At 38.6% G+C, this 11,976-nt stretch overlaps 1 protein-coding gene across 2 annotated transcripts in view; it reads left to right on the plus strand.

Annotated features, from left to right (window-relative positions):
- The window catches only part of CNTN1 (contactin 1), a 253,457-nt gene extending 241,687 nt beyond the window's left edge, over positions 1–11,770 (plus strand). For both annotated transcript variants that reach the window (XM_065635765.1, XM_065635775.1), the window contains one exon: positions 9,377–11,770. In XM_065635765.1, the coding sequence (XP_065491837.1) occupies positions 9,377–9,456 (80 nt within the window). In that variant the 3' untranslated portion in view covers positions 9,457–11,770. The remainder of the gene's footprint in view (positions 1–9,376) is intronic.
- The last annotated feature ends 206 nt before the right edge of the window (positions 11,771–11,976 follow it).

The following is an 11,976-nucleotide window of genomic DNA, read 5'->3' on the forward strand; positions in this document are numbered from 1 at the left end:
GTCATATTCTGCATACCATGATTTTTTTTTCCTTTCCGCTGCATCTGTTGCAGACCACTGTTGGACTCAGTGTCCTGAGCTAGATAGGCCTTGGTCTGACTCACTAAAGCTGACCCTATGCTCCCAGCTTCAGGAAAGTGTACTATGAAATGCCTGAATAATGTTTAGTTGATGGACAAAGGATTAGTTCTTCTTCCAAAACCATTAAATACTTTCTTTACTGTTTTCAGCAGTTTGGAAGTTACCCACCAAACAATAACTGACTTAAAAAATGTTTAAGGAGAAGAAGAAAAATAAATTTGGGTTCACCATACAGTTAGAAATACCTTTTTTAAGAGTTCAGAAAGCTTTTGATTACCACTATTTCAGTAGGACCATCAACTCATCAATAAATTAAAGGTCTAACATTCAAATTCAGTTTGGCCGAATTGTTCTTCTCCATTAATTTATCCAGTTGTTGAGATATATCATTCAGGTACTTTCAGGTTTTTATTACATCAACATGGGAACGCTATACTCCCTCACTTTTATGAAACAAAATGCTTGGTATTTTATATTCATTGTACTCTACCATTAGTAAAAGACTGAAAAAAATCCAAAAGATCATTCTTTAACTCTCTTATGCTTAAATGTAGCAACATAGCGAAAAAGAATATCACAGAAAAAATCACATAGCTCATAGAGTGAGTGCCAAGATTAGTGTTTTACTTTAATAGTGTAATCCCTTTGATGCATAATGATTTAATTTAATACAAATGCATATTCTGCTTTCACCTTTTGCTAGGACATTTAACTATTGAACTGTATTTATGCAGTATTTTTAATTGCTTTGAGAAATCAAAGCCAGCCAAGTAGTGTTTAGAGTGATTTAAAATAATCTTTGGAAGACTCGTCTCATTAATTTTTTTCCCCTTAATAATCTAGACAGGATTGCAGACATGATCACAGGGGTGAAGGAATGAAGAAGGGAATACTTTCTAGTCATGACACTTCTTGCATGTTTTAATTTTCATTAGCAAGCCATGGAACTGCATTATTCAAATCCTTGTAGTATTTTTCAGTTCAGCAGTTAACTATCTCACTTTTTATGGGTGCCTTGGAGTGGTGGCATACTCGTACCTCTCAGTTTTATGCACCTGACCTAGCCAGGCTCCTTCTTTTCTTAGGGAGGAGAGTGATTCAGAAGTCCTCGGTTAGGCATCTGCTGTAACACACCTTTTGATGAAACCTCTCTTTCTTAACCAAACGAACCCCAGTGACTCTCTGAAAAAAAAAAAGGGCAGCAGTGGTCTTGTTCCAGTTACTTCAGTGGCAAAGTCCAGGGGACTTCAGAAACCTTCTTTGGTAGCAAGGAAGGTGCCGGCTCTTTCGTTTAGTATTAAGGAAGTATCACAGAGTCTAGTTCCTTTAATAAACACTGAGGTTTAGCATGGTGGAGAGGGATGATCCAACAGTAGCACAGAACTGTGTAAGGAGCAGTTACAAAGATGATGTATCCAAAGAGTTGATAATGGCAGATGATATAATACAGGACAGTGGCCAGAAATTGCAATTTGAGAGGTTCAGGCTGGACATGAGGAAAAATATCACCCAGAGGTTAGTGCAGCACTGGAGCAGGTTACCCAGAGAGGCCCTGCAGTTTTCATCTTCAGAGGTTTCTGTGACTCAGCCAGGCAAAGCTGTGGGTGACAACACCCAGTGTTGGCGACACTCCTCAGTGGGAGGTGAGACTAGACAGCCCCAGAGGTGCAGACAGGTACAACCAGGCATTTTGTGCTCCTGTGAACTGTATAGCTTCCAAATTTCAGATCTACTGGCAGTACATTAAATGAGAAATATTTCATCAGAAGTACAGCTTGTACTGTGATTATTTAGCAGTATTCACGTATAAATAGATTTATTTGTTACTACAGGTCTAAAAAATAGATAAAATCACATATTTGCTGACTTGAACGTATCTTTTAAGTGCTAGTGACCATACCAAATACTTGTATTTTTGCCGTCTTTAGATACGCAGGTAGATTTAGATATATTAAATAGTACCTCTTATTACATACTGAAGTGCTCAGTGCCCTTTTCAGAATATTTGAAATACTTCAATATCAAAATGTTGTTGCCTTTAAAGGTTAGTACTCTATATTTGACTTTAACTGTATTCCAAAGCCTCTTCGTAGAAGCAAGACTAGGCACTTCTACTCTTGTAGAAGCTGAGGGTGTCCTTCTTCATCTCCTGATGTGTAAGCCAGGCTTCCAGTCTGAAAAATGAATCACAGAATCACAGAATCACAGAATGTTAGGGATTGGAAGGAACCTCGAAAGATCATCTAGTCCAATCCCCCCGCCGGAGGAGGAACACCCAGATGAGGTTACACAGGAAGGTGTCCAGGCGGTTTTGAATGTCTCCAGAGAAGGAGACTCCACAACCTCCCTGGGCAGCCTGTTCCAGTGTCTGTCACCCTCACTGAGAAGAAGTTTCTCCTCATATTTAAGTGGAACCTCCTGTGTTCCAGTTTGTACCCATTGCCCCTTGCCCTATTATTGGTTGTCACTGAGAAGAGCCTGGCTCCATCCTCGTGACACCCACCCTTTACATATTTATAAACATTAATGAGGTCACCCCTCAGTCTCCTCTTCTTCAAGCTAAAGAGACCCAGCTCCCTCAGCCTTTCCTCATAAGGGAGATGCTCCACTCCCTTAATCATCTTTGTGGCTTTAAGACAGGCTTTTAATGTACCTCAGTATTTATATGTGCCACATTTTTTCCCAAGGACACAGAAATTCCAAAATGACAGTATTTTCCCATTAATGCTCCACCATTTTGCACCTGAAGTTTTTCTACTGTTTGCCAGTTGTACCATATGGTTGTTTAAATATAGGCTATTTGCAAGTGAAAAGGAGTGATACATCTGGTGGTTACTTGAGGTAAATTTATTTGTAAAAAAACCATTCAGAAATCCCTGTTTTCTTGAATAAGAAGGACCAGGTCCTCACTCAGAAATCCCCAGTCATGACAGCTGGCCAAAGAAAACCTGTCCTTTTTCTTCTTTTCAGGGTTACAATGAGACTTTCTCTTTTGGCCTCCCATTCTTTCCTTAAAAATGAGAAAAAAAAAAATCCTTTTTTGATGAAAAATCTGTCAATCACTCTCTCAGAGGATTATTGACTTCCTCTGAATGACTTATCAACCATCATTTCTGAGCCAATGCAGAACAGATTTATGTGGGAACATTCACAGCCAAGTGTTTTTCCATAGCAGACAGTCAGTGTAATCACAGATAAGGTTTTCTTTACTGGCCAGCTACCAAACCTGGCTCCAAGCTCCGCCTGCTGCCTCAGCAGGCAGATTCCAGCAGCGAACACCTCGTCCTGGCTGAGCACATGGTTCAGCCTTGGCCTGGCAGAACTCCTGGTGCTGCTGAGGAGCCAGTTTGTCTGGAGTGATCACTGACAACTGGAGAGATGGGGCAGATGCTGAGAGGTATGACAAGCCCTTAGGTCATATAAGAGATCCTGAAACTCACAAAATGCATGTGAAGTACAACTGCAGCTGTTGCTGGGTCACAGAAGGACTCCCATAGATTGTTCTTGCTATTATTTGTTGAGTATACTGCATTAAAAGAGTACATTTTAAAAATATTACCTGTCGTCCTCTACTTAACTCTCCACGCAAAAGAACATGTAATGGCCACTAATATATGTGAAGGGGAAGAGGTAACCAAGAGCTAATATACATTTATTGTTAGTTAAGTAGTAGCCCAACAACTAAAAATTATCTCATTTTCCTCAGAGTCCAAGGCATCCTTTCATTTGGGCAGCCCAAGTCTGTAGCGGGGCCAGAGTCAATGGCAAAGGAGCCCATGCAGCTGCCGGTGATGCTGCCAACACGCTGGGTGCCATGGCCAGAATAAAACAAAATGTTTACTTGACTCTGGCATATGGGTTTTCAAGTAGGAGAAGACAGACTAACACCATGGGGTGGATAAACCACCCAGACCATCAGCAGCCCTTCTAATATGTTTTTAATGTTCTCTCCTTATTATGAAAGTTTTAAAGCTATTCTGCAGCTGCACCGCAAACCTTGACACAGCACAAAGCATGGGCAGATGCACAGACAGCGTTATTGACATTCTGTACATCTACTCTGCCGCAAAACCGTAATTCATGGGGCTGTGACTTACTCCATAGTGTCTTTCTTGAAAGCTTTATGGCACAGGCAAGAGGAAAATTTCCTCGTGCCCAAACAAAGGTATTCCTAGACAAGGGAGAGTTGGACCCATGATTTAGCAATCATGCCAATGATGCAAGATAAGCATATTCTAATTAGTTCAGTTATTTTCCATTTACCATGAATAGGGATAGCAGAATTTAAACCATGTCGGCTGATACTACCCATTTCTTTTGCAGTAGTCTTTCATGAAGGCAATATTGCCACCTGGGAGAAGTGGAATTTCTTTTCAAAAGCCAGTTGACAGAACTACAAACCCACCCACTTCTTTTACACAATTTAGTTTAACTTGAGGAAATTATATTTCCTGCCTTCCTGCTTTTCTGTTCTACCTAGGTAAATATGAAAACACTCAGAGAAAAGATATTAATTAAGCCTAATAGATGCTGAAGAAACTAAGAAACAGAGCAGGCAAAAATCCCTTTTTTTTTCAGGTGGCTCAGTTTTTTTCCAGAGAAGTGGATGAGTTTAGTTAGAAGCAAGAAGAAACAGAAAATGAGAAGGCTTTGCATTTACCTTTGTTAAAGTAAAAAGAAGAAATATAAAAACAGACAGCCCTGATGGAAGGTGAGCCTTGGGTCCTCAACCAAAAGGACAATATTATTGACAGGAAAATGGGTAGGAGTTTGGCCATTCTTTCAGAAAAAAAATAAATCTATTTTGGAAAACAGACATAAAGGTAAACTCATTCCTTAGCAAGTTACAAAGTTTACATTACGAGCTTAAATCCTTTATGAATCATGCAAAATACCAGTCCTGGTGAAGATTTCTCTTTTCCTTAGTCTTACTAAATGTATGATAACTTATGCCATGAAAAATGTGTTGCAGCAGCTGTATCATTCAGGTAGCCAGTCTGCATCTGCCTGAACAATTTGTGCAGCACAATAGGAGTGGATCTGTAGCGAGAAACAGCGGCGTTGAGGATCCAGCTCCTCACTGTATGCACGTCAGGCTTTATTATAGTTCGGATGACCTCTAACCTGGTCCTGCACAGGGTATCCAAGACAGCTCTGCAGTGTGAAATAAACCCCAATAAAGGGGACAGCCAAGATACTCATTTTAAAATACACTCTTCTTCAAACTAAAACAGTCATGTGGACATCCCCCTTGATGTTCAGTACCTGGAAACTAAGAAAACAGATGTCATTTAATACAAATTAATTCTTGAACAATCTTCCCTGACAGCAAAAGCAGAGGAGTTCTGCCACAACATGGTTAGCTGAGGAATAGCTTGAAGTTTGTGTATGTTGGCAGGGCAGACACTTTCCCACTGGGAAGGAGAAGTTATTCACCTATGACAGCTTCGCAGATGACCAGTAACTAATTTCCTGGTTCACAGATCTGATGAAAGTAAGATTTCTAAACAGGTCTCTAGGTTTTTCTTTTTACCATCCAGTATAAAAAGATACCGATGTTGGGAAAAGGGCCAAAAATGTAATATCTTAAAGATAAGTAACATTTAACGAAAATAATGATGTATTTTTAATGACAAGTTGTTACAAAGGCTTGGGAGATATATCAAAGTCTGAATTGGTTTAATGCCTGTTTCACTTAGGCATTAAATTGATTTCATTACTTTTGAATATAATTGGAAAAATGTTGCATACTGTTCAAGATGTGAGTAAAATCTGGGACCTCTATTCAGAAGTGTAAAATATTTCATCCTAGACTTTATGTGATTGAAATGGTGACAAATAATTTAAAATATGAATGGAAAGCCGTGTATTAGTGGGACATTACCAGGAGTTCCTGTGATATGTAAAGATATTGCTGAAGAAAAACCCATCCAGCAGTTGTTCTCTTCATTTACTCAGATACAAACCATTTGTGAGGAAGGCTGCTGAGAACAGGAGGCAGGGAAAAAAGTTAGGTTAACTGCATGCATCTCATACAAATTGCATTCAATTTTAAGCTACATTCTGAGGAGAGGTTTCTGCAGATATTATACTTTAGTTGCAGGCTTAAACATGTCAACTACAGGAACTCTGTTGTAGAGAGTAGCAAAGTCCCTACAGGAATACAGCAGGATTTTTTCACAACTTTTGCTTGGGGCTGTTGAACAAAACAAACAAACAAACAAACAAACAAACAAAAACCCCACAAATTTAAGGTGCATGTTTCATTGTGAGTTTGAAAGAAATGAGAACGCTTGATACAACATGCACACATAGCATATTAGAGTGGTAGTTAGGTTTGGTTTTGATTTGGTTTTGGCCTTGTCTTTGATGGCTGTAGTTTGCAATTGCATGCACACTGGATACACAAGATGCTGGTTGAGAGGAGAGATCACGCGTTGTAACATCGAGGAGAGAATAAATCTTTAGGTGCTAAATATGTGCAGCTCATACCTGGCAGGACTTCAGAAGAAAGCTTAATAATCCTTCTGTTTCAATTTGCATCCACATGGTTTTTTGTACACATTCATTAAGTCTTTATCTGGCGTTTCTCTAGCTTTTAAAGATTGTTAAAACTGACAGTTCACAATTGCATTACTGCACAGAATTAAATCTTGTAGTCTGTACTCAGGCAAAACTTACATTAATTTCCACTCAGGAGCTGCAGGAGTGTACTGGCTGTCATGCACTGGTGACTGGTGTTTCCAGTAAAGGATGGTTCCTGACATGTGGGTCAGTAATCTAACAAGAAAAAAAGAAGAGTTGATCTGTTTAATGTGCATTTATCCTCCTAATGTTCTGTTAATGTGCTGTAAAAGGGTAGGATTTGCTTCACTGGGGAGAGATGTTATACATATCTCCGCAACAGTGCCCCAACCTTGTAAGGAGCTGCTGTAATGGGGTGAATTGCTAACTATTAATTCTGGAGCCAGCAAGGACATCTCAGGGGAAGATTTATTATTCCTTTCTCTTTGTAGAATAGTTACATGCAAATAAAAATTTCCTCATACTTGTTCATCATTTAACTTCACTCAGCAAAACTTTTTTCATGTTCTTCATTAGAAGCACTCAAAATATTTTGAGTTTATTTGTGTCTTTCCAACTGCATTATCCTGGTCTGACAAACGCAGAATACATTTTCTGTGAATATTCTTAAATATGAAATCTGGATTTTTTTTTCCTATGGCTATTATTCATTCATTAAGGACCACTACTTTGATATTTAGGGATAAAGACTACAGAAAAGATTAATGTATCTCACAAATCTCTAAAAAGCACAGATAACTATACCCTCGTACTTTCAGTTGCCATAATGTGGAGTTGTTATGTATGAGAATATATTTGAACATACATTTGAATGTACATGTTCATCTTAAGCATAAAATTCCTCTGTTTACATATACTTACAAAAGAGATCTTCCAATATTTTCCTTAATTTTCTCTTTCATTGAGGTGGATATACTGCTTTCTATGGAAAAACGTACTCTTCATAGAAATGTACTTTTTACAGCTGAATTGAGCTGATGAAGAAGGATTGGAAAGTCTCTTCTCTTGGTTTTTGAAGTGCTTGGGTATCAGAAAGGACCGAGGGAGAAATCTTGGTTTTGGACAGCAGTAGAAGAAAGGATGGGAATGAAAGCAGAGAACAGTTCTGAGGCATCAGAAGCAAGAGGAAAAGGATGGAGTTTAGGATGGGGACAGGGAAGAGAGTAGAGCAGCAGAAAGACTTGATTTGAGTGAGGACCAGAGTGAGGAGGAATGGGGTGTCGTTAGCTAAAACAGGACTGCCAGCTGAAATCTGTGCTGTTTGGTTCACATTACCTTTTCAGTCTGTTTTTTCCTCATTCATAAGAACATTTGCTGGAGGGCTGTCCAGTGGGTCAGTTCCAGCAGCTCCTAAGGACTGTCAACACCAGCTTTCATCCTTAGTCTGTGTCCGACAGCAAGACGAGCAGTTAACCGGGTACCGCACTGCCCACCTGCACGTGACCATCCTCACCTAGACAAGCCCAACAGACCATTCTCCAGCTCACACACAGAATCACAGAATCACAGAATGTCAGGGATTGGAAGGGACCTCGAAAGATCATCTAGTCCAATCCCCCCGCTGGAGCAGGAACACCCAGATGAGGTTACACAGGAAGGTGTCCAGGCGGTTTTGAATGTCTCCAGAGAAGGAGACTCCACAACCTCCCTGGGCAGCCTGTTCCAGTGTTCCGTCACCCTCACTGAGAAGAAGTTTCTTCTCATACTTAAGTGGAACCTCCTGTGTTCCAGTTTGTACCCATCGCCCCTTTTCCTATCATTGGTTGTCACCGAGAAGAGCCTGGCTCCATCCTCGTGACACCCACCCTTTACATATTTATAAACATTGATGAGGTCACCCCTCAGTCTCCTCCAAGCTAAACAGACCCAGCTCCCTCAGCCTGTCTAAGGGAGATGCTCCACTCGGTCATCTTCATGTCTCTGCGCTGGACTCTCTCCAGCAGTTCTCTGTCCTTCTTGAACTGAGGAGCTCCTTTGGCCCATCTCCAAGGCTGTCAGCATTTTCTCATATTGATGTTTCCTAACAGGGAGCGGCACTGTGGCAACACAAGCCGTTTAGCATGATAGCAATTCTTATGCCTGTTTGCCAGAGCAAGTCATGTAAAGTGTGTAAGCTGTCAATTGATATTTTTCAGCTTAAAATATTTGTTTAAGAAAGACCCTTGTGACTTTAAGAGATGTAAATGTGTAAATGCCACACTGCCAGAAGTCAGCCATCTGGACTTCGTAATCTTGCAGGTAAACAAATGGAGCAGGCTCTTTGACATCTCTCAGATTATTGCCGATCGTATGAACATTAACATTTCCAAAGGTGTCTCTTTGCTTCGTCACATTTCAAAGACTCCATTAATTTTGTTTTCACATGTTTAAATATTTATTTTGACCTTTTACCTCCTGGTGTAACCTCCTGGCTTGTTGGAGCGGCCAAATCAAAATACACTGATGTGTTCTGAATGGCCTTGCTGCCTGTATAAACACGCTGCATAAACAGCTCTTGCAGAACAAAAGAGCAAGTCCTCCGCTGTGCTGGAGCAAGGCTCTGTGTCCCTTCCACATCATCCATACAGGTAGGGGCTGTACTGAGATACCCCAGCTGGTTTTCCAGCCTTCTTACCCCACGTTCTTGCTGTCATCCAGGGTTGTTCCCCACCACACCGCGAGTAACACTGCAGTAGGACCAACACCGTGTTGTTCTCTGTTCGATGCGCAGGTGCTGCTGCTGGAGTTCCGACCCTGCTCCTGGTCCTGGTGGTGCCTGCCCTGGGTGTCCTCGTCTGCTCGGGATTCTGAATGTAGCTGGGTTTACCTTGTCCTCCGCCTAACACAAAGGACTCCCTTTGAAGATGAGGACCACCACTCTTTTCGATTCCTGTGGCACCATCCTAAGCCAAATAAATTACACTTTAAAATAAATTACCCTACTGATTTCCTATGAACTTTATGAGGAGTGAGGCATCCAGGAACTCCTTCATCAAGTAAATCAACTTTTGAAAGGCTAAGAAATATTTTTAACTTGTTCCAATATGCCTTATAAAACACTTACACTGATCTGTGACAGTTGCATGATTCGGTCCAATGGGGCAAGTTACAGTGTTAAAACTCTATAACATAGGCTGTACAGTGAAAGTAAAATCACCATACGTAGGTGCTTTAACTTGAATAACAAATTGTGAAATATAATAGAGATTGAATTGTTGATTGTATGTGATAAATGTAAGAGTACTACGTCTGTCTGTACTATCCTATATGTTTTGTGTACTGCATCTTTTTGAATGGCCCCATCATCATTTATTGGGATTGCTGTTTTTTAGAGAGACAGTCAAAGCAAAAACATTTCATTTTTTAGAGCTATATTTCTTGAGGCTATTGGATAGAATTTGAAGGACTTGAAATAAAAGTCAGTGACAAGGAATTTTTTATTTTGAAGATGTTCAGAACACCCAAGACATGCACAGTATGCTCAGCTTAAAGGAATTTACCTGTACTTCACCGACATGAGATTTACCATATTGTTTTCTTAAAACCATTCTGTTGAAAAATTCCATTATGGTTATTGTTGTTGATTTTAGTAGTGAAATGTTGGTTTTCGGGGAAGCAGTGTAATGTATTGGGTTTGCTTTAGTATTATTACTCTTATTATTATTATTATTATTATTAAGGTAGCAATATAACACTTAGGAGTTTGGAAGTGGAGTCCATGTTAAGATCAGCCATGTGGACCATGAAATGGTAGGAAACATATGTTATTTTTTAAAATGAAAAGATTTAAAATATTTAAAAAAAAAGATATACAATAAATGGCAAAAAAAGAGTAGCACAGTAAAAAAAATATTATATTTACATTTTATGCTGCAGATGCCAGGTGTTACTTTCCTATAGGGAAGGTGTACATTTGGGAGAATTATATGCTTTTTCAAGAACTTGATATTATTCTAATGTTCATAGTATTGTAAATAAGAGTTTTAAAGTTCTGAGACCGTCTCCCTATTTGATAGAGTACTAAATGATCCAACCGTGTGTTAATACATGAAAGTCAGATACCAACTGTTAGTCAAATCTAAATGTTTACTATGGCCTTTGCAAAATGGGAACTCTATTAGAGATAGAGAATGTTTTTGTTCTGACTGTGTCTAGAGCGTTTCAGTGTTCAGTTTTCTGTTGGTTCATTTGGGGTTTTTTTAAGTTGTTAAAGAAATGCACATTTCTTTCATTTTCCATGGTGTGCTGGGAATTAGTTTGAGTATGAATGCTGAAGAAACACAGTGATATTGAATCAGCTGGCTCAAGTAATAGTGCAATGTCTGATGCTTCAAGAATTACAAGCTTTGAATCATATTTTATTAGCACAACCTTGCTAGCTACTTAGAAATAGATTTTATCTTTTTAGAACTGATAACTGTAGAGGTCCGTAATAATAATATTTACATGAAGCAAACATAGGTCTATTAATAATTTACACCCTCTCTTTTATTTGTATAATTTTGTACTATATATTTACATGTAAAAGTGTAGACTCTTCATTAAGAAATATCAATAATAATGTTTTGGTTTAATTTTAACTATTTGTTACCAGATGAAAATTTTTTAAATAGGTGAAAGTAATAACTTCCCTATAGAGGAATGTCAAAGTGTCAAACACTACTGAGTTTCATAAATTGTGTAATTATTTGAAAGAGAAATGAGATGTCTTGATACATAAGAAACTAGTACGCTGTAAGCCTTCTGTACAAAAAAAAGAAAAAGTGTTTTATTGTGTTTCATTTGGTTTGGTTCTTTTGCAGTATGACTCATTTTTATATAATCTACAACCACAACTAAATCTTTTGCCAAATGCATGATTGCCTTTTACTTTTCTAATACATGGTGTAAAATGCAAAACTGTTTAGTTTTTTGCATGGAAATGACATGGAAAGGAAAGCCACTTCTTTTTTTAAATCAGCAACATAGATGAGGTAGGTCTTACTGATCAGATAGTTGCAGATTTTTCTGTTTCACGTAATTATGTAAATTTGACTGGGACCTTCAGTTTCAAATTGTTGTCAAGTAAAACTAACTAATGTATCATCTGCTTTAAAACGCAAGGTTCTTAATTAAAGTTTATATAGATAGACATATTTGTTGTTTCTTTATATTTCAGGAAACTTGATATTACTATTATTTGATACTGATGAATATTGAACTGGTTTTTTAGTTACTTTTTACCTTTTTTTTTTTTTCAAATGAGTAGAGCAGGACCGTGCTTTGTCCTTTTTATGAATGAAAAGTAAATTACAATTAAATAAATGTATTAATGTTACCCAAAATATGATA

Source organism: Caloenas nicobarica, chromosome 1 (genome assembly GCF_036013445.1).
Source record: "Caloenas nicobarica isolate bCalNic1 chromosome 1, bCalNic1.hap1, whole genome shotgun sequence".
Classification (NCBI taxonomy): Eukaryota; Metazoa; Chordata; class Aves; order Columbiformes; family Columbidae; genus Caloenas; species Caloenas nicobarica.